The sequence below is a fragment of the Phocoena sinus genome, chromosome 8 (genome assembly GCF_008692025.1).
Source record: "Phocoena sinus isolate mPhoSin1 chromosome 8, mPhoSin1.pri, whole genome shotgun sequence".
NCBI classification, from domain to species: Eukaryota; Metazoa; Chordata; class Mammalia; order Artiodactyla; family Phocoenidae; genus Phocoena; species Phocoena sinus.
The window spans coordinates 104,389,980-104,415,247 of NC_045770.1; the positions used below are offsets into that span (position 1 = coordinate 104,389,980).

General features: G+C 56.4%; 1 protein-coding gene across 2 annotated transcripts in view; it reads right to left on the reverse strand.

Annotated features, from left to right (window-relative positions):
* Positions 1-1,421: 1,421 nt before the first annotated feature.
* Positions 1,422-25,268, reverse strand: part of SPTBN2 (spectrin beta, non-erythrocytic 2) — a 29,443-nt gene continuing 5,596 nt past the window's right edge. The window contains exons 7-36 of one of the 2 annotated variants that reach the window (XM_032641491.1): positions 24,159-24,271; positions 23,849-24,036; positions 21,888-22,005; positions 21,167-21,325; positions 20,540-20,842; positions 19,232-19,385; positions 18,130-19,000; positions 16,370-16,507; positions 15,273-16,029; positions 14,391-14,593; positions 13,957-14,047; positions 13,580-13,726; positions 11,044-11,307; positions 9,604-9,828; positions 9,260-9,349; positions 8,648-8,908; positions 8,437-8,567; positions 8,023-8,227; positions 7,017-7,391; positions 6,079-6,323; positions 5,845-5,983; positions 5,478-5,562; positions 4,984-5,180; positions 4,508-4,650; positions 4,343-4,418; positions 4,209-4,259; positions 3,550-3,770; positions 3,096-3,269; positions 2,598-2,640; positions 1,422-2,269 (exon numbers count right to left, since the gene is read on the reverse strand). In XM_032641491.1, coding sequence (XP_032497382.1) covers positions 2,036-2,269; positions 2,598-2,640; positions 3,096-3,269; positions 3,550-3,770; positions 4,209-4,259; positions 4,343-4,418; positions 4,508-4,650; positions 4,984-5,180; positions 5,478-5,562; positions 5,845-5,983; positions 6,079-6,323; positions 7,017-7,391; positions 8,023-8,227; positions 8,437-8,567; positions 8,648-8,908; positions 9,260-9,349; positions 9,604-9,828; positions 11,044-11,307; positions 13,580-13,726; positions 13,957-14,047; positions 14,391-14,593; positions 15,273-16,029; positions 16,370-16,507; positions 18,130-19,000; positions 19,232-19,385; positions 20,540-20,842; positions 21,167-21,325; positions 21,888-22,005; positions 23,849-24,036; positions 24,159-24,271 — 6,401 coding nt within the window. In that variant the 3' untranslated portion in view covers positions 1,422-2,035. The remainder of the gene's footprint in view (positions 2,270-2,597; positions 2,641-3,095; positions 3,270-3,549; positions 3,771-4,208; positions 4,260-4,342; positions 4,419-4,507; positions 4,651-4,983; positions 5,181-5,477; positions 5,563-5,844; positions 5,984-6,078; positions 6,324-7,016; positions 7,392-8,022; positions 8,228-8,436; positions 8,568-8,647; positions 8,909-9,259; positions 9,350-9,603; positions 9,829-11,043; positions 11,308-13,579; positions 13,727-13,956; positions 14,048-14,390; positions 14,594-15,272; positions 16,030-16,369; positions 16,508-18,129; positions 19,001-19,231; positions 19,386-20,539; positions 20,843-21,166; positions 21,326-21,887; positions 22,006-23,848; positions 24,037-24,158; positions 24,272-25,268) is intronic. The other variant, XM_032641492.1, reaches the window with a different exon arrangement.

The window sequence follows — 25,268 nt, forward strand, 5'->3', positions numbered from 1 at the left end:
TCTTCCGCTCATTCCTGAAGGTGTCTCCCAAGACTTACTTCCTGACTTTATGCTTATGCTTATCCTCTTCTATGTCCTGTCCTTAAGGATTCCTGGACTCAGGTAGCTTCAGCTACCATGTGTCCATAAATGCTCAAACCATATTTTTATTACGTCTCCATTCACAATGTCTGACCGCATTCTGCAGGACTGCTTCACTTGGCTGCCCTATTTACAAGTTAAAATGATAACTTCTCCATTGGTTCCTCACGCCCATATACATTTCCTTCTAAAATCTCCAGTTATTGCTTTCTCTCCCAACCCACAGGCTTGTCACCATGGAGTACAAATACCCAGATTCCCTGAGCACGCCGCAATGTGTGATTTTCTCTTCCTTCATACGGTGGAGATTTTACAGTTATACCTGAAGAACAAAAGAAGGTGTCTGTGTAGTGCTGATGTATTACTCCATTTACTCCCACGACAGATTATTCCAGTTACATTATCCACATGTTTACTTCGGCATACCGAATCTGCTCTTCTTAAGAGAAAGGGATAATTATTCTGTGTACTATCTGGTCTACCACATCTCATGTTTGGAAACGTTCTGGGCCTGCACACACCTGACCCTTTGTCACGGCTGATGATAGTCAGGGTCTGCTCAGCCAGGGCCCTTGGCCGATTATGCTAAAGATGGGTATGCTTTCCTGGAAAGACCTCTGAGCCCCCAAAAGAAATGGTTGTTTGTATATGGGAAGCAATGAAAGAACAAGGCTTTTCCTATAGGAGGCCACCAAGGCAAATACTATTGCCCTGAAACCTCCAGTTGCCGAGCCAGAGACAAGAGGGAAAGCCCCCTGCTCCTTTTTTTTATACTTCACTGGATCTAAAATACGTTCTCCTGTGTTTTCGTTTGCACACTTAGGATGTATCTCGTGGCTTCCCAGGGTGATCTCATTCTATTGGTCAGTGGACTGGGAACCTGTTACTTATCTGATCCCTGTCTGAACTCCCTCGATCCCCTATTGGGGTCCTCTCTATTGAGACAGAAGGTGGCAGTCAGTAATCACCACCTACATGCTCCACTCTCCACTGTCAGGCTGAGCAGTGGCTGAGACTAGGCTGTCTTCCATTCTTGAAAACAGCTGAGAGAATCACAAGTGACGAAACTTGTGCACCAGGGAAGCAGTCATTCACTGCCTCAATACTGCTTGTTAATATCATGGTGAACTTCTTTGGTCTGAAAAGAGGTTTGACACTGGTCATCCCAGCAAAGAGGAGGTCATTGTCATGGGGAAATGAGGAGACTCACAGGATAATGTGGTTCTTGGCGGGATGCTGGGGGCAGAGCGGGAAACCTGACGCACAGGAGACCAGGGCCAGAAGGAGGAACAGGGGCATGGGCAGAGAGGCTTGTGGTCAGGAAAGCAAAGACACCCAGAGGCAGTAAGAGAAGCTGAGCTGTTTAATCACCTCCTTGGCCAGACTCAAGGCCGTGGTTGCCCCTGAACAACTCACACCCGGAAGCTGTTGAGAGTTGCTGGAGATGGAGGGGCTGCTTGAGTCAGAGGATGAGGGAGGATGGGAAGGGGGAGCTTCGGCGTCTCTGACCTGTCATCTGGCAATCTTGCCCCCAGGTCCTGCTTCAGCTCTGAGAGGTTCCTGGCTGGTCCCCAGGGGCAAGGACTCGATGGCGTGCCCTAGCTGTGGCAGGAGAATGACCCCAAGGCAGGGGCAGCCATTCCCCACGTGGCCTATGGAGAGGGTGCTGTGCTGTGGTGGGGATAGAGGCGTAAGGCTAGGGGAAGAGGGAAGAAGGGGGGGAGTGGAATTGGGGGTTGCCTGGGCCCCACCACCAGTCTGGAATTAAATAGCAGAAGAGAAGGGTTGCCCTTGGGGACACTGACTTGTCTCCAGAGACAGTTCCTGGTGATGGGTTGACCTTGGCAACAGACCCTAGCAGCAGGCAGTTGTCCCGACAAGGGGGTCCCTGTCGACGGTCCCTGGCAGTTTCCTGGACAGAGGGAGGCAGCTGGCCTGGGAGTCTCGCCCCCAACTACTTGTTCTTCTTGAAGAAGCTGAAGCGCTTTTCTCGCTCTCGTTCTCTGCCATCCTTGCTGCGAAGTACGACAGGTCCCTCCGCCCCGACCGGTGATACCGGGGGCATGGTCATGGCCCGGGTCATGCCCCGGGTGGCAGTGGGCACCGCTGGCTCTTCAGGCTCTCCAGAGGCCGAGGACACAGTGGCAATGGCTGCATTCACCACCCTCAACCACGAGCTCATCTCTGCCTGCAGTGGGGCGTGGAAAGACAACTGGTCAGCTTGGAGGATGCTATGCTTGGGTGGCTGGCTCGCCCACAGTGGGGAAGTGGAAGAGGAGGAGGTGGAGATGACTGCCTCATCTCACTGGAGAAAAAGGCCCCTTTAAGGTAGGGAACATGTTTTGGTGTGGCCTTCACAAACATCCAGTTGGCACATTGTGGGCTTTCTGATATCGAAGAATGAGACACTTCAGACAAGGAAAAAGAGAGAGGCGAGGGAAGAAAGAAATGTGCATCTGGAGGTTCTAAGACTTCCCAGAGAGAAGGGGGACACGGGAGGAGAAGGGACAGCTCACCTCATCCTTGGCCTGGAATAAGTATTCTTTCCCATCCTGTAAGCTGTTGGGAGAGAGAGAAACTTCAGGGCAGAGCTGAGACTCTGATTGGCCAGATCAGGGCTGGTGAGAGCTCACTATCACCCAGAGACCAGGCTGGAGAACATGCCCGGGAACCTCAGAGCCAGATCAGACACGTTCTGCACGTTCTTCAGAGTCCCAGGACTGTGCCAAAGCACATCCTTCCTGATTGGCTGCCGAGGACCAGGAGCAGGCAGGGGCAGGCCCCCGGAGGTACCTGGAGACAGGGGAGCGCCAGCATCCTGCCTCAAGACCTCCCAGGCAGGATAACTTTTCAGCTTGACAGGCCTGCGTCTTGGTGCTTCGGCTCCCCTTAGTGTGGAATACAGCCAGATCCTCCGCCTCTCCCTCCTTGACCTCTCTGTCCCCTAGTGGCTCCCCTGTGCCTTGTATCACTGTGACCTTCCCTCCCATCCTGAGGGCACGTTCCATTCCTACCCCAGCTTGAAGACATGCTTGCGCTTTCGATAATCAAAGGCAACGCTGCCCTGGGCTCTGGCCAGGCTGACAGGCACTTCTCCGTGGTACGGCACTCCTGCACTGGCTGCCTTAGCATCCTTGTAAAAGCCAAGGCTCCCACGCCGCAGGACACAGTACACGTTCTGCCATGACCTGGGAGAGACATGGTGCAGGTGACGAGGAGGAGACGCAGGTGACCGACTGGCCTTTGAGGGGCCAGGCATCCTGGGAACAGCTTGGCTGTCCAGGGACTCCCAGTGCCACTCCTGTCATTAGGCCCCTCGTCTCTACACCCTCCCGGCCCTCACCTGAGGCCCCACCTGCTCCTGAGTCCTACCCCCCACCCCCCCAGTCTAGGAAGAGGTTCTGGGCAAGCCTCTCCAGAAGGCAGGAGCTGCAGAGGCCGCAGGCACCACATGACCAGACCCAGTACCTGTTGGCGGCCTTCTTGCCAAAGGCCTCCATCTCCTGTTTGCGGCACAGCAGCCCCTCCATCTGTTCTTGGGCAGAGAGCTCCGGGCCGCGGGTGGGCAAGGTGGCAACCCGGGCTGACTCGGATGACCTGCTCTGGGGCATTATAGGAGGGGTCGGGCCCCGTGTCCGGGTCGGCTTCTCTCCCCGTGGCCCATTGGCCTCGTCCCCAGCACCAGACCCCTGTGAAGAAAATGGTGTCTGTGTCAAAAGATAAGATGGGGGCTTCCCCGGTGGTGCAGTGGTTGAGAGTCCGCCTGCTGATGCAGGGGACACGGGTTCGTGCCCCAGTCCGGGAGGATCCCACATGCCGCGGAGTGGCTGGGCCCGTGAGCCATGGCCGCTGAGCCTGCACGTCCGGAGCCCGTGCTCCGCAACGGGAGAGGCCACAGCGTGAGAGGCCCGCGTAAGGCAAAAAACAAACAAACAAAAAAGATAAGATGGGAGACACCTAGCCTGCAGGTCGCGAAGCTGGAAGTCCATGAGCTGGTCTTGCCACCTCCACGTTTCCTCTGAGTCTCTGCCCTCTCCTGACCCCGCTGTCCCCACCGCCCAGCTCATACCCCCATTTCATCCCATATCTCCCAGTTATCGATACCCACACCTCCAGGAGAAACTCACAGGCCCTTCTGGGAAGCTGCCCTGCTCAAGTCTCTGTTGTTCCACCAGGGGCTACAAGGACAAGACGCTGTAAGCAGATGTGCAAGGGGAGGGGCTAAGATTCTGATGGGGGCACTTGGGGCAGCAGGAGTCACCTGTGGGGCTTCCGCATCTGTGCAGACGCCGTTCACGCTGGCTGGCTGTGAGGATGCTGGCAGGCGGGGCTGGGCTCTGGAACGGCAGAGGTGACAGAGAACGTGAAGTCTGTGTGTTGCTGTGGCTCAGCCCCCTCTTCCTCCCCGAAGTGTCCCACCTCTCACCTGTCCCAGGTAGCATCGGGAGCTGTCTGGCTGTCCAGCAGGGCCCCTTCAGGCACACTGGCTGTGGGCTCTGGGGCAGGGGGCTGTTTCCTCCGTTCCTCTTCCTCCCTCTTTCTTTTCCGCTCCTTCTCCTGCTCCTCCAGCTGTCAAAAAATTCTGAGGTCAGAGCATGGAAGGTCCCAGGCATTGGGGAAAGCTGAAATGTCTCAGCTCTAGTCTGATGAAGCAGGAAGAATGGAGACTATAATTCCAGATGAAGGTGGGGATTAGGAGTTATGGGGGGGATGGTGTCTCTTAGTGCCACCCAGGGAAACAGATGGCTCCTAAAGCTCAGGTGACAACAGGGCACTCTTGGCTTACATCTGGGAGATGCTGGGGCAATGGGAAGAGAAGCAATGCCTTCTTCAAGCAGGAGAGTGCGCAAAGTCTGGGGCAGTGGGATGGGCCCGGTACTCCTGGGGTCCTGTAGCCCTCACCGCCGTGAGCTTCTCCAGTGCGCTGAAACGCTCCTCCCAGGCCACTGCGGACTTCTGGAAGGCTTCGTGCCGCTTGATGAGGCTCTCGACTTCATCGACTGTGCAACCCAGCTCAGCACTTCGCACCAACGGCTCCTGGCTGCACAGCCAGGCCTCCGCCATACCTGCGTCTCTCCCAAACACGAGCACCTCCAAAACTGCAGGCAAATCAGGGTGGGCAACGACAGGGTATTATAGCCACAGCAGCTTCAAGCACAGGGACACAGAGAAAGCCACTGCCCCAGAGCAGGAGCTTAGGGCAGAGCCAGGCAGTGCCAAGGGTGGGGGCCTTGAATTCCACGCCCCAGATTCCTGGTCTCACCTACTCTGGAAACTACAGGGTGCAAGACCCCCAGCCGCTCCCTCACCGCCCAGGGCCTGGAGCCGGCGCAAGACCCCCAGCCGCTCCCTCACCGCCCAGGGCCTGGAGCCCTCAGTTTCCTACAGCGGCTCACCAAGCTGCAGCCAGTCCATCTTCTCCTGCCACTTGTCAGCTGTCTCCTGGCGCCGTGCCTGAAGCTGAGACAGCTTCTCTGAGATCTGGGTCGGGGCGGGGTGTGGGGGGGGGAGATGCGAGTTAGCACCCAGAGGGGCCTTGCCAGGGTCCCTGGGGGTCTCACATGGGGGAACCAGTGATTTCTGATTTCAAGAGGCAGACAGTTCTGGGAGAAAGACAAAACGGGGAGATCCCTGAACAGCACTAAGGGGAAGGTGAAAGGTTTCTGCAAAGAAAGAATGAAAGGAAGCAGGAAGACTCAGAGGAGAAATCAGCATTCAGCCCTCCCCCGTGAGGGCGCCCGGCTACGCCCAGGCCTCACCCACCTCCTCAGCCGCGTAGTGGCTCCTGGCGAGCAGCCCCTGTCCCATGTCGATGCAAGAGGAGAAGCGGTCAGCCCTGGCCTCTATCTCCGCCTTGATGCCTTGGTGGTTCTTGATGACCAGGTCTGCGGAGGAAACATCCCTGGGGGCACGGAGACCACATCACCCGCTGCCCACAACCCTATCCCGGCCACCAGCCCATAACCCCCGGAGGCCGCCAGGCTCTGTGGGCCTCACCGGGGCCGCTCCTGGGCATCCATCTGCAGGTTCACTCCGTCCATCCACAGCATCAGCTCCCGGACAGCCTTGAAGAAGCGGAACTTGTCCGTGGTGTCCAGCAGCAGCTGGCGGCGGGCAGCAGAGCTTCCCTGAAGTTGCGCCCAGGCCTCGGCCACGGCCTGCATGTGGCGGCCGATCTCCTCGGCCTTGTCTCCGGCGTAGGCCTTCTGGAGCCGGTGGCCGTCATCCTGCACCTGCTGGGCCTGCCGGGGCCCAGGTCAAAGTCAGGCAGAGTTGGGAGACTCTGAGGGGCTGCAACCTTCCTCAGTCCTGACCTCTGCTCAAGACCTCCTGCCCATTTTACCAGCCGGAGAAGCAGGGGGAGGAGCTGGTGGGGGGGGAGGTGCTGGGAAAGATGAGGGCTGGAGTCCAGAGTAAGCCCTGTCATACTCTGCCCTATAGGGTCTTACCAGGGGGCCTGGGCTTAACCTGGGGATCAACCCTTTAAAAGGGTCACTAGCCGATGAGCTTTCAGAGGCCTGTCCAGCTCGTGGGGGACCTCAAAGATTGCTAGAGTGAGAATTTCGGCCTGAAGAAGGGACTTCAGTGTGGGGCCGACCGGGTTTAAACGGCTGCAGGAAGGATCTATGCTTATTTTGTGTAGGTCTAACACCTGAGTGGGACCAACAGATGGATTTTAGTACACCATGAAGAACCTTCTACCCACCAGGACCATGTGATAATGTCACGGGCCCTCAAAGAGCCTGGTCATTACAGGTGTGGACGGGGTGGCTAGATGTCCCCTGGCCAGAGACGGTCTCCTGGAACCATCCTAACGTCATCCCTACGTGGCCCTGCAGAGGATGCGACCCCTCCAGCCTCCCCATGTTCCCCACGGAGTCTCCTCTAAGCCCCCTCGTCCCTCCCCCCTGCCTCCACCCATGCTTGAGTCAGACCTGGGCGCTGAGGGCCTGGATGTCGTGCTCAAAGGCACAGTGCCGGCGCTGCAGGGCCTCGGCAGCGTTGAGGTCCCGGCCGGTCCCGTCTGGAAGCTGCTGCTGCTTGTGCTGCACCCGCGCCAGGGCCTGGCGCGCACCGTGCAGGAAGCGCTGCAGCTCGTGTGCGGCTGCCAGCACCTGACCCCGCGTGTCCAGCAGCTCGAGCAGGTCAGCCCAGGCCTCATTGAGACCGTCCTTCCACTCAGCCACCGTGGCCCGGGCGGCATGGCCCCCGGCGATGAGCCCGTTGGCCAAGGCGTTGGCGCTGTCCACGCGCTCCTGGCCGATCGTGCTCGTGTCCCGGGAGAACTCTCGGAATTTGTCCCGGAGCATCTGGCAGAGGAAGCGGTTGCACGGACAGCACTGTGATGTGGTCCCTGACTTGCAGGGCAAGTCCTTTCACCCCAGACTGAGAACCCACTTCTTTCCCTGGGCCACATGAGCCAAAGTAGATTTCTTCAGCAGGGCCGACTTAGGCAGCAGAAGCAACTGGAAGAAGCATTGACCCTGGATTTGACTGACACGCCCAGCCTCCAGCCCCCAGCAAAGGGGAACTTGGAACCTTGAGTCTTCAGACAAGGATACCCTAACTATGGTCCATATTTCGGCACCAGTGAGTGTCCAACCCCCAAACCGTGGGGAGGAATCTCAAGTCCCCAGTGTACTGGTGAGTTCTGCTGGAAAACAGTGATCGGTCATTTCCTTTTGGCCCGCGTCTATGCGCAGCCCCACGTCCTCCTTTCTGCACGATTCTCCCAATTAAATATCTCAGAACCCAGAGGACAGCGTCTGCACGACCTGGTCTTGCACCCCTGCCCCTTGGTGCTCCGCCCAGGATGAAGTGCTAGTCTCCCAGGGGCCCTGGTGGACAGCCAGACAGCACCCGATGCTACCTGGGACAGGATGAAGTGCTAGTCTACCCTTCCCGGAGCCCACCTGTGGCCGCTGTCCTCCCCGCACTCACAGTCACGTGCTCGTAGTCCTGGCCCAGCTCGTGCGAGGCTGCCACCACCTCGCGCTCCTGGATCCACTGCTCCAGGTCGTCCAGCTCCCGGCGGAGCTGGCACAGACGCAGGTGCTCGTGCAGGCGCTCCCGCCGCTCTCCCGCCAGCTCCTTCAGGCTGGCGTACAGCTTGTCCACCTGGGCTTGGCGGATCGATATGCGCGTGCTGCGGGGGAGGGGAGGACACACTGCTCTGACCCCTAGTCTATCCCAGAGAGTCCTGCCCCCCAGCTGCTCGCCAAGTCCCTGCTTCTCCAGCTTTCTAGATGGTCGTGTACACATGCAGTACGGAAGGCTCTGCAATCTCTGGGCCTTTCTGGAACTGGCTCCCCTCTCCCCCAGGGACTGGCCTGGGGGTCCAGGTGCTATGCTCACCTCTCTGGGTGCTCGTGATCAATCATGTCTTGGCTGCTGGCTGCCAGCTGGTGGATGGTCTGGGCGTAGTCGGCCAGGGCTTGTTCCAATACCTGATGCTTCTTCACCTCTGCCTGGGCACTCAGCTCGTCCTGGGGGAGGGGAGAGGGGCAGCAGAGAGTAGGGGGAGGGGGGAGGAAAGCCGTAGCCTGCGCTCTGGTCTGGCTCTCACCTTGGCCTTCTCCTGGCCCATCATGTGTAACTCCTGCTCGCCCATCCAGGCCTCTGCCTCTGCGGCGTCGCGGTAGAACTGCTGGGCCCGCAGGGCCTCCTCCAGTCGCTTCCCTCGAAGCTCCAACTCGTGGCCCAGGCGCTTCCACATTTCCTGTAGCTCAGCCAGCTCCGGGCCTGCTGCCGCCGCACCCAGAGTGCGCTGTCGCTCCGTTAGGTCCGCGATCCGCGGCTCGTGGCCCTGGATCTCCTTCTGCAGGGTCTGTCCGTGGCGACAGAGGAGGAGACGCTGAAAGGCTTGCCGAGGGACCCCCTCACCCTACATCCCCCCTTACGCTTACTCAACAGCAAGCCCCCCTTCACACCATTGTTTCTCATCCTCCCTGCGTCCTCTCACCTCCCCTCTTTTCTGGCCCATGACGCCCCTTCAGTCCACACGATCTCCCACCAGGGGAACCCACCCTCCCGAGGTGAGGAAAGGCGAACCACTGAAGTCTAGGATTACACCCAGCAACCAGGGGGAGCCAGAGGAACCCCAGTTCTTAAGAAAACACACTTTCAAGTCTGGGGAGGCTCTTGGGACCCTTTCTTCTGCCTTTAGCCTCTGCCTCACCTGGTTCTTCTTCATGAGGAGCTGGACACTGGGCAGGTCCCTGCCATGCTCCATGGAGCTAGCCACGGGGAGCCGCTCCGTCACCCACAACTGGATACGAAAGTGGGGGTTAGTGGAGGTCCGGAGGGCAAAGTCCGAGCTAGGGGTTGGATAGTGGGGACTCCTGGGGGAAGGTTTTCTAGGGCTCCCGGTTCTGGGGCCAAGGGACCTAGAGGGTGTCCCTAGAGGGTTGACTTTCAGTGCCAAAGGGAAGAGAAAACAGAGCACTGCTGGCATTCCCCCCAGCATCCAAGAAGGAGATTAGAGAGCCAAAGACAGCCCCGTCCCAGGCGCCGGAGACTCACGATCTCATCCTCCACATCCCGGTGGAACTGGTGCTGCTCGCGAGAGGCTTGCAGGCGCCGGCAACGCTCCTTCATGGGCTGGCACAGGGCCCTGAACTTCTCCTTCACAGCCCGCGAGGTCCTCTCCACCTCCCCTGCACCCTGGTCTTCCTGGGCCAGAGCTTTTGCCTGTGCCTGGATTGCTTCCACCTCCTTCTCTCGCACAGCCATCTCCCTTTCCAGCATCTGCCAACCGGAAGAGGAAGGAGGTGTTATCACCGTGCCTCCACCTTCAAACTCAGCGGAGACACTGGTCTATATCGAGCCAATCATGAATTCTTATCCCTGGGGCTCAGCCCAGGGAGAGTATCTCTTCATGGCCTACATCAGTGGATCTCAAACTTTAATACATATGAGAATCCAGCGGGTGTGAGAACTGTGCTAGCTATCAATTTACTGTCTCTCAGTCCCCAATCCATCTCAGTTCCAAGTCCATCTTTGCCCATTTTGAGTCACTGGAACTGGACCCTGTAAAAATATTTCTCCTTTGCCAGCTGGTGCAACACTAGGCCTTGTCCGTAGAGGGCGCTGGAGGGACACCTGGATGCACAGGCGAGGCAGAGGCTTCTAGCTACGGTTCCAGTGTGCTTTCCTTCTTGCTCCTGCGGTACAACTGCCCGCGGTGTGCAGGAGACCCGGTGGCCCTCACCCTCCAGCAGGTTTTGCTGGCATCTCAGTGGCAACTTCCTGATGGCCAGCCTTGGCCTGCCAGATTCAGACCTGCTCTGGTCTGTGACACCCCAGCAAATTTCTACACCATCCAGCGGGCCTCTGCCTTCACCAGTGAGGTCTGAAACTCAGCCTTGGGGTAGGAGGAGGGCATCCCATTCCTTCCTGGGCGCCCCCTCCTCAGTCCTAGAGGCAGTAGCTGCTCCCTACATGTGCTATTCCTGCATTCTTTAGACCAGGGGTCAGCAAACCCCGCCCCTGGCTGGGTTTTGTAAATCAAGTTTTATTGGCACACAGCCACACCAGTCTTTTTACGCATCAACTGTGGCTGCTTTTACCCTAGGAGGACAGAGCTGAACAGTTGTGACAGAGACTGTATGACCCTCAAAGCTCAAAATACTATTTGGCCCTTTACAGAAAAATGTTTTCTGATCCCTGTTTTGGAGTTCTCTTTACCCCACTGGCAGGTAACCCTCTTTTATTAGTTAGTAGTTCTTTTCACTAAAGTTTCCTTGTTCAAGTTTGTGTGTGGTTTCTGTCTCCCGACTTTACTCTGACTGACACACACTCCCAGAGATTCTGACATTGGTGGCCCGTGGAAGTCGCCTTGAGAAATACCAGTGAAGATGCTGTCTGCGAGGGCTGAGGATGGTCTCGTGAATCTCAAGAGCTACTGACTCCCCCCTCGTTTCTTCTGCTGTTCACCAGTCCCACCAAAGGCCCGCCGTGTACCTGCTGCTTCTTGAGCAGGATGTTGACGCTGGTGAGGTCCTTGCCATAGTCGTCGGAGTGCAGCTGGGCCTGCAGGCTCTCCAGCCAGCTCTCCAGGGCAGAGCAGCTCTGGGCAAACAGCTCAGCTCGGTTGGCATCAAAGAGGCTGCGGGCTTTGGCCTGGGTGGTGGTCTCCAGCTCGTCCCAGCGCCTGTGCAGGTCGTCTAGCTTCTCCCACACCAGAGCTTTCAGCTCCGGCTTCTCCAGAGTCAGCTCCCGCCCTTCCTGGGTGTGGGACAAGGAAGGGGTCAGTGTCAGAATTAGATACCACTGAACACGAGCCGATAGCAGAACAGGGACCTAAAGGGCAGCAGAGACCTGAAGTAAGGGCTATCCTACCGAGTTCTTGGGTGTTCTCCAAGCTTTTTAAGCTCTCCTACCCTCACTGCTGAGTAAACCCTACTCCTTCCTCAAGGTCCCATCAAACCTCGTCTCAGGGCTTCCCTGGTGGCGCAGTGGTTGAGAGTCCGCCTGCTGATGCAGGGGACACGGGTTCGTATCCCGGTCCGGGAAGATCCCACGTGCCGCGGAGCGGCTGGGCCCGTGAGCCATGGCCACTGAGCCTGCGTGTCCGGAGCCTGTGCTCCGCAACAGGAGAGGCCACAACAGTGAGAGGCCCGCGTACCGCAAAAAAAAAACCCCAAAACACAACCTTGTCTCAGTTAAGAGGCCACTGCGCTCTCTCCTTATTTTGAGTTCCCTGGTGCTTGTGGTTTTCAGTGTCATATTGCACATGCTATTGTGTTATCGGCCATCATTTTGTGTTTCTCAGCTCATTACCTCTCACCTGAACTATGGCAAGTGACTCTCACCTGGTTTCCCCACTCCCAGCTCTTCTTCTTGAGAACTTTGGTTTCTGGGGAGGTGAGGGCAGCGTGACTTGATCTGTACGCAAGGTGGCCTGGAAGTGCCAGGGAGTTATGCCCCCAGAAGCAGTCCTCAACCAGCGACAGCCAGGGCATTGGTGGACCAACGCTGGGAGCCCTTGCTTTGGTTGGGATAACTCTGATGCATGTTCCACACCGTCGCCCAGGTGTCCCATGAGGACTGAGTGCCAGGTGCCCACTGGGGTAACTGGCATGGCAGTGGACCCTTCACTGACTACCTTCCCTTCTCCGCCTCACCTCCCCACCCGCTACTGGCATTCCCGTGATCACCTCCCGTGGAAGTGGCCTGCACTGGAAGCCTTGTTTCTAGGGGAACATAAACCAAGACACTGCCTTCAGGCCAGGATGAAGAGCACCGCTGGGTAACTTTACCAACCGTCGGCACAATCCACTCTGATGCACAGTCCTTACGTGGTGATCGGGGCTTTTCATGACCCGGCCTGGCAGGCTTTTCCCACCTTTCCTTCCATGGCCGCTTCACGCATTCTGTGCTCCTGCCAGAAGGACTTACGCCCTTGCTCCTGGACAGGTGCCCCACTTCCACACCCCTGGTTTCTGGTTTCTCTACCAAGAAACATCTTTCCCTCAACACCTCTGCCTGTCCAAATTCTACTCGTCCTTCATGGACTGCCCCGCTGGCCCCTGCTTCTAGGATTCCCACATCTCCTCTCTCCTTAGTGCCCAGGCTTTATCAGGCTCTCTCATTATATTTGTTATATTCTGCTTTGGATTGACTTTAGCTGTTTGTGTACATGTCTCATATCCTGGCTCCTGTGTCATTCCTCGAGGGTGGAGCCTGCAATGGAATCACCTTTGTTCCCCACTCAGTGCCTAATACAAGGCCTTGTACAGAGTAGCACAAAGTAAATATTTGCTGAACAAATGGAGAAACTGGATCCACACTGGTCTCTTCCTCTTCCCAACCGTCATGCCCTTGAGGGAAGGAAAGCATCTTTTTATATACCTTGCGGCACCTAGAGTGCTGAGCACACAGGATGTTGTCCAGGAATACTTGCTGAGTAGAAATTAAGTTCTGCCTGCGCTCAGCTCGAGGCAGAGCTGGGTGGGAGACCAAATACCAGGAAAGCAAGACTCAAAAACGAGGTTGGCAAACTGTGGCCCGAGGGCCAAATCTGGCCCACCACCTGTTTTTATAAATAAAGTTTTATTGGAACCCAGCTACACTCATTCGCTTATGTATTCCCTGTGGCTGATTTGGCACCACACTGGCAGAGTTGAGTAATAACAGCAGAAACTGCGTGGCCTGCAAAGCCTAAGATATTTTCCGCCTGGCCCTTCAGAGAAGTTTGATGACCCCACTGAAGAGTGCCCTCCTGCTCTGGACCAGGAATAGATATCGTGCTGACCCAAAGCTGCAGTCTGGCTCCGTACTAATTTGCCTTTTCTCAAAGTTCTGGAGTCACTGTCCCATTGACCTAAGCCATTTGCTCCCCAGACCATTTCTTTCCACCTTGGAAGTTTGGCACTAAGGGCTCCATGATCTCTAAGCCAGATCCTGAAGCCAGGACCCTCCCCTGCACTGCGGCTGGGACGCTGAAGGGAGGAGGCTCCAAAGGCTTCCTTCTTGCTGCCCCCGTCCCATTGCTCACCTTGTCCACCTTGTCCAACCAGTCCTTGTTGGCGGCCAGCTCGGCCATGAACGCCTGGTGCTTCTGCCACTTGGTGTGCAGGTTGCGGGCCTCATCGTAGGACACGTCCTGGGCTGTCAGCATCTTCTCGTCAATCCAGAGTTTCAGCTGGACCGATCATGGAGCAGGGATGGAGAAGGGCAGAATACACTTCAGAGAGAGGGAAGCGTGAAGCAGGAAGGGGGCGAAGGTGGGTCGGGGGAGGTGGGGGATGTGGGGAGAAGCCAGGCAGGGATTCACATGCTCAGGTGACACTGCAGTGGACTGACTCCAGGCTCAGAGAGCAAGGGCGTTGTGGGAAAGGGTGGCCAGGCGACAGGGGGGACTGAGAGCCTCACCTCGTGACAGTCTTGTAAGAAACGCTGCCGCTCTCGGTTGTCCCGAAGACGGCCCAAAAGCTGCTGCACTGCTTCTTGATTCTTCCTGTGTCTGTAATGACAGGCCCCTGTGAAGCCCTTGAACTTGCTATGAAAGAGTTATGACCCTCTAACTAACCTAGAAGCCCTCAGTCCTTCTCCTCTGGGGACAATACCTTCCGGGAGCGCTACAAGTCAACCCAGCGACCCTGAGGCCCAGTGTCCAGCTACCCTAGGAGACTTCGGGGAGGCGGAACTTCCCCGCCTGTGACTCAGTCCCTCTCGGACCACTTGGTTTTTCCTCCTCTGCTTTTTGTCAGCTCCCCACCCCCATCTGTCGGTCTGAGTGCCATGTTCATCCTGTTTTCACCTGGTCCCCTTTAGGGATCCTCATTTGCCCACTGTCCTCATCATACCTCCTCTCTATGGAGTCTGCCTTCTCTTGGATCTTCTCGGCATGGATGTTGCCCTCAGACACCAGCTGGCGCCCGGCTTCCAGGAGCCCGCGGATCCGCTCACCGTTGGCATCCATGGTGCTCATGAAGTCTTCCAGTTTTTTAATGGCGGCATCAGCAGCCTGGAGTGTCCCCGGCATCTCCGTGTGAGACAAAACATATTCCTGTGCGGGAGGGGAGATACCGAGCTCATTTCTCAACCTCTCAGAAGGAACCTACCAAAGGGCCCATCTGAGACATGGAAGCCAACCAGGTAGGGACAGGCAGACTCTGGCTCTGAAGACGGAGGGATGGTGCCTGCTTATGTGGGAGTCTCAGAAAGTTAGAACGGAGCTGGGCTGGAGGGCCTTTAATACTCCAAGTCCTGTTCCATCTTATTTATAGCTGCTGATTACATTTCTGTTATATGACAAGCCAGATTTTCTATTTCTTCTCTAGTCAGTTTTGGTAAGTTATGTTTACATCTTTTTTTTTTTACTCCTTTTTTTTTTTTTTTTGCGGTACGCTGGCCTCTCACTGTTGTGGCCTTTCCCGTCTCAGAGCACAGGCTCCGGATGCGCAGGCTCAGCGGCCATGGCTCACGGGCCCCTCCGCTCTGCAGCATGTGGGATCTTCCCGGCCCGGGGCATGAACCCGTGTCCCCTGCATCGGCAGGCGGACTCTCAACCACTGTGCCACCAGGGAAGCCCCCGTATTTTTTTTTTAACGTGTTCTCCCTGCCCATCCTGTTCCCTCACCTACTCCATGTGCTGCGTTTACCTCCTCATCCACCACTCCTTCACATTCCTTTGGTCCCTATTTCCCACTTTTTCCTGGTTGGGACTTTGCCCCCCGGACTCTTACCTGGCTGCTGAGCACGCCCTCGGCCTGGCGAGCATCCCGCAGGAACCCCTGGAAGCCATGGGCCTGGGCAAGACGGCCTTGTCGGCTCTCCCACATGCGGCCCAGCTCCTCCCAGCCGGTTCCCAGCGCTTCGAGTCGCTGCCGTAGGAAGAGGCACTGGGGATCGGCCTGGTCCCGGGTCACCTCCTCACCCACGGCCCGAAGCTGGCTGTACTCGCTCCGGGCCCGCTCTACCTCTCCCCGCAGGGCTGCATGTTGGGCCAGGAGGGCCTCTGCCTCAGGCAGGGTGGCCGGCCCTTCTTCAGAGGCCACGGAGGTCTGCGTGCGGCCGAGCCAGGCCTGGAAGTCATCCAAGCTGCGCAGGAAGTCCTGCAGCCGCCGCGCCTCGCCCAGCGACTCCTCTCGTCGCCGCATGGTGGCCCTGAGGTCCTCCCAGCCGGCTTGCACCTCTCCAAGCCGGGCGCTGATGGCAGGGGCTTGGGCGGGGTGGCCAGCAGCCAGGGCATTTGCCTCTCGGGTCAGTTCGCCCACCCGGGCAGCGATGGCCTCCAGGTCCCTCTCGGTGCCGGCCAGCTTACGCTGCAGCGCCAGCACCCCGGCCAGGTCATTGCCCAGGCCCTGGGTGGACTCGATGACCTTGGTCTTTTCTCTCATCCAGGCCTGGGTCTCTGTGCACTCTAAGTGGTAGTTCTGGATGCTCAGGGCTGACGTCAGAGCTGCCTTCTTGCCGTCCGCCAGGGACCGAAACTGCTGCCACCTGAGGGCAGAGGGAGTGTCCGGAGCTGCTCAGCTTTCCCGCCCTGTGCAGGTAGATGGGAAGCTTCTTCCTGCTCTCTCGCCCTTGGTATAACCTACCGCCTGCTTCTGCCGTTTAGAGAGCCTGCTCCCCACTCATCTTCCCGTGACTCCTCCTTGTCTGCTCCCTGTCCAGGCACCAGCCCCTTCAGACGACCTTTACCCCACTTCCATCTCTTTCATCACCACCCCCCTCCGACATATTTCAGATGGCTTTCCCTCCTCATTTTAGCCTCTCTCCCATGCCCTACAGAACTCTCTTCCAGCTGCCGTCCTGTCTGCTGCATCCTTTCTCACCCCACCTGTGGTTGAGCTGCTTCTGGGTGTTGACAATGCTGTCCTTCCCCGGGGGGTTGGCCTTCAGCAACTGCTCTGCGATGTCATTCACAGCAGTAATTCGCGCTGCAAGGGCGTTCATTTCAGGCTCCAGGGTCTCGAACCTGATGGGGTGGAAGAGCTGGGCATGAGTGGTGGGAAGCAGTGGTGCGCTGGTCCACCTCCCTTAGATGCATGCCCACGAGAACTCCTCTCCGTCAACATGAGGCTTATTGACTGGAGTCTCTGCACCTCTTCCCTACGTGGTTCATAGCACCTGTGGATCAAGGGGGAGCCCCCAACTCCCCCCAGACAAGTAGAAAAACTGTCATCTCTAGAGTGGCTCAAAAACATGGTAAAAATTAAAGGTGAGGACCAGCTGGACAACAAGTCAAACTAATCCCTGGCACAGGCCTTCACCCTTCAGCAGAACCTCCCTTATTCCTCCTGGGACTTACCCCTTAGCTGCCTACCTGGGTCCCACCTTACTAATATGTGTTAAAAAATGAGTTGATAATGAAAAAAATTTAAGTGATAAAGATGTGAAGCATAACTTCTCCTGGAACATTTCATATTCTCATAGAGCAGAGTCTGCAAATGGGCCACGTAATAAATATTTTAGGTTTTGTGAGCCATTCGGTCTTTATCACGAATATTCAGCTCTGCTGTTTTAGTGCAAAAGCAGACACAGGGATGACATGCAAATGAATGGGCATGGCTATGTTCCAATAAAGCTTTATTTACAAAAACAGGCAGAGGCTGTATTTGGCATAGGGGTTTCTGACTCCTGTCATGGGATATATTGAAAAAAGCAACAAAACATCTTTAATTACATTTTTAAAACCACCAGGAAATTTGACTAGAGATTGAGTAGTAGGGACTTCCCTGGTGGTCCAGTGGTAAAGCATCCGCCTTCCAATGCAGGGGACGCGGGTTCCATCCCTGGTCAGGGAACTAAGATCCCACACGCCACAGGGCAGCTAAGCCCGTGCGCCTCAACTATTGAGCCCGTGCGCCACAACTGGAAAGAGAAAACCCACACGCCAGAACTAGAGAGAAGCCCGTGCGCCACAACGAAAGATCCCACATGCCGCAACAAAGATCCCGAGTACCGCAACTAAGACCCGGTGCAGCCAAAAAAGAAAAACAAATAAATAAATAAGTAAACCAATAGAAGGAAAAAGAAGATTGAGTAGTAGGTGATATCAAGGAATTGCTAATTTTGTTTTATGTGATAATGGTATTGTGTGTGGTTCTATAAGAAAAACATCATTTCTAAATTATTTTAGGATTTCTTATTCTGTAAATAAAGCTACTTCACGAGGGGTTAATCAGTGTCTCTGTCTAAAAGGTTTATAACTTCAAAGCCTTAGCTAGTCTAAGCCTGCACACACAATTACAAAATAGTGTACTCATATTGCAAATTTCTGTGCTCCTGGAGAATACAGAGGTGAAACGTTAATACTGGGGATTTGCTTTTGAAAAGGACAATTAATCAAACAGAGCAAGATACTGACGACGACTGAATTTGGGTGATGGCTGTATAGGAGTTTGCGGTATAATGTTTCTATTTCTGAGGCTATTTAACGTTTCTCATTAAAGCAGAAACCAGACGACTGGCAAGACTCCAAAGGATGTAGCCAGAGCAGGTGGCACCCGCCATACACCACACACATGGGGACCACCCTATACACTGGCCCCAAACTCGCAAGGCCACTGGGGAGGGTGGGGCGTGAGCGGGGCCCACCTTTGCTGCACGACCTCCAGGTCCTCCAGGCGCTCAGGCAGGGCGAGCCCGTTTAGCCACTGCTCCTTCTCCTCCACCCAGAGCCCGCAGGCCCCCGCCTCGCTGAGCATGGTGTAGAGCGCCAGGGCCGCCTCCAGGGCACGTGCGCGCTCGCCCGCGCGGGTCAGCAGCTCCTCGTAGTGCCTCTCCAGGGTGGGCAGCCGGCCCTGCACCTCAGGCGTGCGGCTCAGCACGGGAGGCAGGGCCGCGGCCTGCTCCCTCAGGGTGTCCAGGGTGGGCCGGTGGCCTCGGATCTCTTCCTCCAGGGCCCGATGCTGCCGGGCCAGGGCCTGCGTGGAGAACTCGTCATGTCCCAGCTCGGGGCTGGACACCAGGCGCAGCGCGTCCACCAGCCAGGCCTCCATGTCGTTTGCGTCCGCCTGGAACTGGTAGAGGCTGGCGGCCTGGGCGAGCCGCTGGGCGCGCTCCTCCGCCAGGGCCTCCAGCTTCTCCCACTGCGCCTGGAGCTCGGCGGTACGGGCGGCGGCCTGGCCTGCCCCGGGGTGGCCCTCGGCCACTAACTGCTGGCCTTGCTCCAGGGTGAGCTTCAGGGGCCCCAGCCGGCCGCTCATCTCGCCTCGCAGGGCTGTGTGCTTGTTGAGCAGGCGGAGGACGCCGGTCAGGTCCCGGCCGGTTTCTGCTGAGGCCAGCAGGTGCTGCTGCTCCCGCACCCAGGCCTCTGCCTCGCCCACCTCCCAGAGGAAGCGCCAGAGTCGCCGGGACTCCTCCAGCCGGGCCCGCCGAGCCGCTGCCAACTTGCACAGCGACTCATAGTTCTGCTCCAGGGCGGCCACCCGCTCCAACACCAGCTGGGGGTCGCACGGTTTGTACTCTGAAACAGTCACAACAGAGGGCCAAGAGCTGTGGCCCAGCCCTCTCCTGCCCCCTGTGCACTCCTAGTTACGAATCCCCCCACCCCACTCTCTTAGCTCTGTCGCCCACCGTCCACCCATCATCTTTCCTGTCCCCAGGTTTTTCCGGTCTTGCTGCTTCAGCTCTTAATGTTCTCCTTCCCAGCCCCCCCCCCACCTTTTCTCCAGTTCCTCCCCCTCCCGGTTTTCACCTTTTCCTGGGTCGCAGAAGCGCAGTGCAGAGGCGCTGACGGCCCGCACCCTCTCAGCCTGTACCGCAATGTCGGCTTCCACCAGCTCGTGCAGCTGCAGCAGGTCCTCCACTCCAGCCAGATGCTTGCCCAGGTCCTGGGACTGCAGCCGGCCCTGCGGGGCGCACGCAGCATGTCGATGGCCGTCTGAGAGCCGCCCGGTTCCCTCCCAGTCAGGCCTCTTGCCCCGCCACACACAGGCACTAACCTCGTCCCATCTTCCTGGATCAACCACACATCCCGACCTCTTGGGGCGGCTCCAGGTGTTGCACCCAGGTGAGCACACATGCTCCCAGCTGTCAGCCCTCACTCGCACACATAGTGACCCCTGAGTTCTCTCCTGGCACCCTGGCCTCTTTGTACTCAACCCCCCTCCTGCTGAATAACTTTCCTGCTAAACCCTGCTCCTGGAGTCTCCGCTCTGAGTCATCATCTCAGCACCAGAATTACTGCCACCCTCCTGTGGTCGTGGCTCAGTCCCCAGCACCCCAGCAATCGTCGCATCTCTGCAGACCTATCCACATCGCTGTCTCTCGCCTAGATCACCGCAACAGCCTGTGACTGGTCTCTCTCTGCTCCCACTCTGGCTGCCCACAGCCATTCTTCAAATAGCAGTCAAAGTGACATTTAAAAAAAATGTAAAAACGCAGAATCATGTCTCTCCCCCTTTTCAAAACCTTCTAATCACTTTCAATGCTCCATGTTACTCTGAGTAAAATCCAAACTCCCTGACCAGGCCTGTAAGCCCTAAGCGAGCAGGCTGCTTCCTCCCTTACCTCATCCCCTGTCCCCTCCCTGTTCTTACAGCAGCCCACCCCCACCCCCCGGCCTCCCTTCTCATCCGGAACATGCCACACGTGAGCAGGCCAAGGGCCTTTCTGTTCCTTCTGCCTGGAAACATTCTCTCCTTAGATCTCCTTGTGCTGGCTCCTTGGGACACTCTGCTCTCAGCCTAAATGGCATCTTTCAGAGAGGCCTTCCTGGACGACTCCATCGCACGGCCTGTCTCCCTTTCCTCATAGGTTTCACGCCCACCTGCTATGCTGTTTATTGACAGGCCCACGGGTTTGATCATCAGCCTCCTCCCACTGGAACGTGAGCCCCCTGAGGACAGGGAGCTGTTTGCTCTGTTCATCTGAACCGGGGACAGGGCCCTGGACTGGTACATCCTCTGCAAAGGTTCGGCTGAGCAGATGGGCGAACGTGCCCTTCGTACTCCCACGGTCCCGACCACCTTGACCCCGCCTCCGCATCCGCTGGTACCTTCATCTTCATCTCTTCCATCCAGTCCATGAGGTAGAGCAGGTCCTGGAACACCTTCTGCAGCTCCAGGTTGAGGAGGAGCCGCTCCCGCCGGGCGGCCACCATCTGCCGCAAGAAGTCCCAGAGCCGTGCCACGTTGTTCTGCCGCGCGGCGATGCGCTTGATGTCGTGGTAGTGCTCAGCGGCCAGCTCGGCGGCCACGGCGCCCACCGCCTGCACCCGGCCGCTGTAGGCCACGATGTCCGTCTCGATGGCTTCGTGCTTCCGCACTGCTGCCTCCACGGCGGCCAGCTCCAGCCCAAAGTTGTCCTGGGGCGGGGACAGGGAGGGAGGGCTGGGAGCTCCGGGAGCCGCTCTGCTCACCCCCTGCCCCCCCACCCCCGGAGCACTTCTGCTGCGAGGTGCCAACTCCACGGGGTGGCTCTCAGCGTCCTCTCTATCCCACCCCATCCTGTCTCACCAGCCCTTCTCCTGTTCAACGCTCCGGCCCCTGGTTCCCGGGCTCTTGGTCTCCAAGTCTGTGTGATGGAGTTCTTGTTTCTTTAGCTCCCCCTCCTTATCCACCACTCTCTCTCACTCTCCCATGTCTCCAGACCTGCCTGGACAGGCCAAGAGCCCCCCACCGTGTCCTACCTGGGACACAAGGCGCTGGTTCTCGCTGAGCCAGGTCTCCCGCATGGCGGCCTTGCGGTCGAAGCGGGCGGCCAGCTGCTCCAGCTTCTCCTGGCGGATCAGCTCCGTGCGCAGGGCCAGCTCACGCTCATGCTCAGCTTTCTCCAGCCGCTCCCAGGCCTGCGAGGTGGAGACAGGATTAGTGCTAAAGGGCCAGGGCTCAGGAAGTGAGGGCGGGGAGGGGTCACCGGGGCTGGGGGTGCAGGGTGGGTCCCAGGGAAGCTCGGTCTAGTGGGTCTGTGGAATGCGGTCAGACGCCTGTGCAGGGAAATATGAGGAACAGGGTGGCGTGAATGCCATGGAGCCCCATGAAAACCACATCTGCTGGTGGACAAAGACGGGAGGGGGACAGGGAACAGTGGAAATCACTGGATTTGTTTCTGGTGGTGGGGCTGTGGGCGAACCCTATTACTTTTGTTAATCTTATGCTGTCTGTGAAAAAAATGAAACAAAAGTAGGGCCAGTGAGTCGAGGATATGCTGAACAATAAGGGATTGGGGTATAACTTGCATGGAGAGACCGAGGGAGGAGGAAGGGGACGTGCAGGACTCGGGAGAGGATGTGGGAGTCACGCCTGCACCCGGGATGGGTGGGGTTCAAGCCAGGCCGAGGGTTCAAGCAGGGACAGTAGGGGCTGGTGCTGAGGATGGGTCGTCCCAGGGATGGAAGGGAGGCTGTGGACCTTGTTGATGTCAGAGATGAGCCGGCCCTCGCGGGGCGTGTAGACCTTCTGGTTGTTGGCCCGCAGCTTGCTCTGGATGGTGAAGAGCAGCACTTCCAAGTTCCCTTTCTCAGTGAACCTGAGGCAGGAGGCCAGGTGGGGTCAGAGTCAAAGGCCACGAGGGGCCCGGGGGCTCTTTACATTTCAGAATGAAGTTGTTCTGTGTTGCTTTTCTTCTTATAAAAGCTTGTGAAAATACTGGTCAACCACGTTTAAAAAGAACCTAATTTTAGGGCTTCCCTGGTGGTGCAGTGGTTGAGAGTCCGCCTGCCGATGCAGGGGACATGGGTTTGTGCCCCGGTCTGGGAAGATCCCACATGCCGCGGAGCAGCTGGGCCCGTGAGCCATGGCCGCTGAGCCTGCGCGTCCGGAGCCTGTGCTCAGCAGCGGGAGAGGCCACAACAGTGACAGACCCGCGTACCGCCAATAAATAAATAAATAAATAAATAAGAACCTAATTTTTTTTTTTTTTTTTTTTTTTTAAAACCTCTTTTTTTTTTTTTTTTTTTTTTTTTTTTTATAAATTTATTTATTCATTTATTTATTTTTGGCTGTGTTGGGTCTTCGTTTCTGTGCGAGGGCTTTTCTCTAGTTGTGGCAAGCGGGGGCCACTCTTCATCGCGGTGCGCGGGCCTCTCACTGTCGCGGCCTCTCTTTGCTGCGGAGCACAGGCTCCAGACGCGCAGAGCTCAGTATTTGTAGCTCACGGGCCCAGCTGCTCCGTGGCACGTGGGATCTTCCCAGACCAGGGCTTGAACCCGTGTCCCCTGCATTGGCAGGCAGACTGTCAACCACTGCGCCACCAGGGAAGCCCAGAACCTAATTTTAAAACAACTGAAAACCACACAGACACGACCACTGTCACCCTTGGGCATGTATGTACTGCATTTTTGCTTTACACAGATGGGATCGTACCATAACCATAGCTAACATTTGTGGAGGACTCACTCACGGAGAGCCAGGCCCTGTTCTCAGGGCTTTGCATGCACTAACTCCTTCTCACTGTTACCTACATTCTCTCATAACCCCCATTTTCCAGATGTGAAAACTGAGGCACAGACAGGCTAAATAATGCCCAATGCTCACAAGGGTAGGTGGCAGAGCCAGGATGTGAACTCAGGTACTTTGAATCTGGACGCTTAGCCCTTTGCTCTCTGCCATCCACAGACAACTGTCTTGTAACTCTTATGTTTCATGAACGTCTTTTCAGGTGAATAAATGCATTTCTCCGATATTATTTTCAGTGGCTGTACCATGACTTATTTTTCTTTTACAAAGGTCACGTTCGTGAATATCCTTGAAGCTACATCTTTGTTCAATGCCCAGAAGAGGACTTTCTGGGTCAAAGGGCACACCTCAAATCATTCCCTGGAATGCACCGGAACAGATGTTTTCTGGCTTAATGTTAGTTTTGGAGCTGACACACATTAACTCCAAAAGAGCCCCAAAACAAAAAACACAGAAGTTTTAGCATGTACCGTATAGAATCATCTAGTAGTAATTCCATACTTCAACAGTCAGTTGCTAAAGTACATAAATGATAAGAACCTGTGCAATGTGCAAGTGACCAGCCACATGCACGTATTGCCAGCGACAACCTGCCTGTCGGATCCAATCCCCTGTCCTTAAGCTGGGATTGGGTTGCCGAGACACCCCGACCAATCTCTTCCGAGTAGACCGCACCGGCTCTACATACCATGGCAATCATTTCCACAGCATGATTTCTTGTAATGGGTGACCATTAAAAGTTTTTTACTTTGGAAACTGCTACTGGGGCTCTGAGCGGGGGGAAATGAGCCTCCACTGCATTTATGTGCTGCCGCATCTCCCTCCCAAAAGGCTCCCCTCATTTAGGCTTCCCGCCGTGTGAGCCCAGCTTGGGGCAGGCAGGCCGTGGCAGGGTGTGGCTCAGGGACACCTACTTGGGTGGCTTCTCCACAGTGCGGTAGGAATTGAAGGACTGGAGCTGGTTCTGGACACCACTCAGGGAGTTGGCCAGCTGCCGGTCATTGAGGGTCACGATCGTTTGCTCAATCCACTGTAGCAGCTCTGAGGCCAGGGACTCATACTTCTCCACCAGGCGCTCGGCCTCCATGGCGTGGTCCAGCACCTGTGAAACCGTGCTGTGGGTTCCCTGGCCCAGTCCTCCCCTGCTCCTGCTTTAGGGGAGTAGGACCCCTAGGCCAGGCCTCCTCTGGTCTTTATGCCTACCACCCCCATGCTGGAGAGTACCTTGCCAATTCTTTTGCCTTCCACGGCCAGGGCCTTCATCTTGGAGAAATAGTGGTAGTAAGTAGCCACGTAGGTAATAATTGATTTCTCATCTGGTTGGTCAACATTCACATCTGAGAAAAAGGACCACTCAGATCAGGCCGAGATTAGAAACCTGCCTCCCAGAAGTATGCCCACAACTCGAATCACTTACTCCAATCCTAGGGGCCTCCTAGCCCTCCCAGGCTGATGATATCTTTCCAGCTCCCTTCAGAGTAAAATGACAAATAAACTATTTGGACTACAAGGGCATGAAAAGCTAACCTTTCTATTCCCCCTCTTCCTAGAAACAAGCGGAGTTTAAAATCCAGAAGCCCAAAGAGGCTTTTACCCAGTGTAAAATTAGTTGTTTGGAGGAAGAGAGACAAGAAAAGAAATAGCATTCCCATTGGGGGATGGATCGTGGACTTATGGGCTGGAAAGATGCCCAAGAAGTCATCCAATTCAGGGGCAGCAAGACAGAAGGTATGAACGAGGCCTCCTGAACCCAGAATGTTCAGAGGGATGGGCCCAGGGAGCCCTGGAAGCAGGGACAGAGGCCAGTTCTCAGGGCCATCTTGGGGCACAGTCATGGCTATTTCTTACCTCAGTCCCAAAGTTCAGCTGTGGGCCCAGGAGGTGAGTGTCCTTCAAGCCAAATTAACTCCTACCACGAGGACACCAAGGCTGACTATGACTTGAAATCTCTTAATTGGTTCTCTTAATTGGGCCAGCTTGTATCCTACCTACAGGGAAGACTATTAGACCAGAAGCCCTCCTGACCACCTCTGACCTCCCACAGGCAGGCGGGAGCCACGGAAATCATCTCAGAAAGTTATGGGATATGAAGCTTTACTTAAATATTCTTTATCATAGCTGTGCTTCTCAAATGCTCTCCCAGGAACCTTGTACTTGGCCTGCTTCGATCACTACTTAGCTGATGTTTGTCACTCTGGACTAAGAAGCACGGGAACAGGGACTACAGGTGGGATGGAAGACAGGGAGAAAGTAACCAAGTCTGAAATCTGCCCAAGGAGCATTTCCAGCAAGGAAGTCACTCGGCCCTTCCGTCCTTCCCTTTGCTGGCTGCAC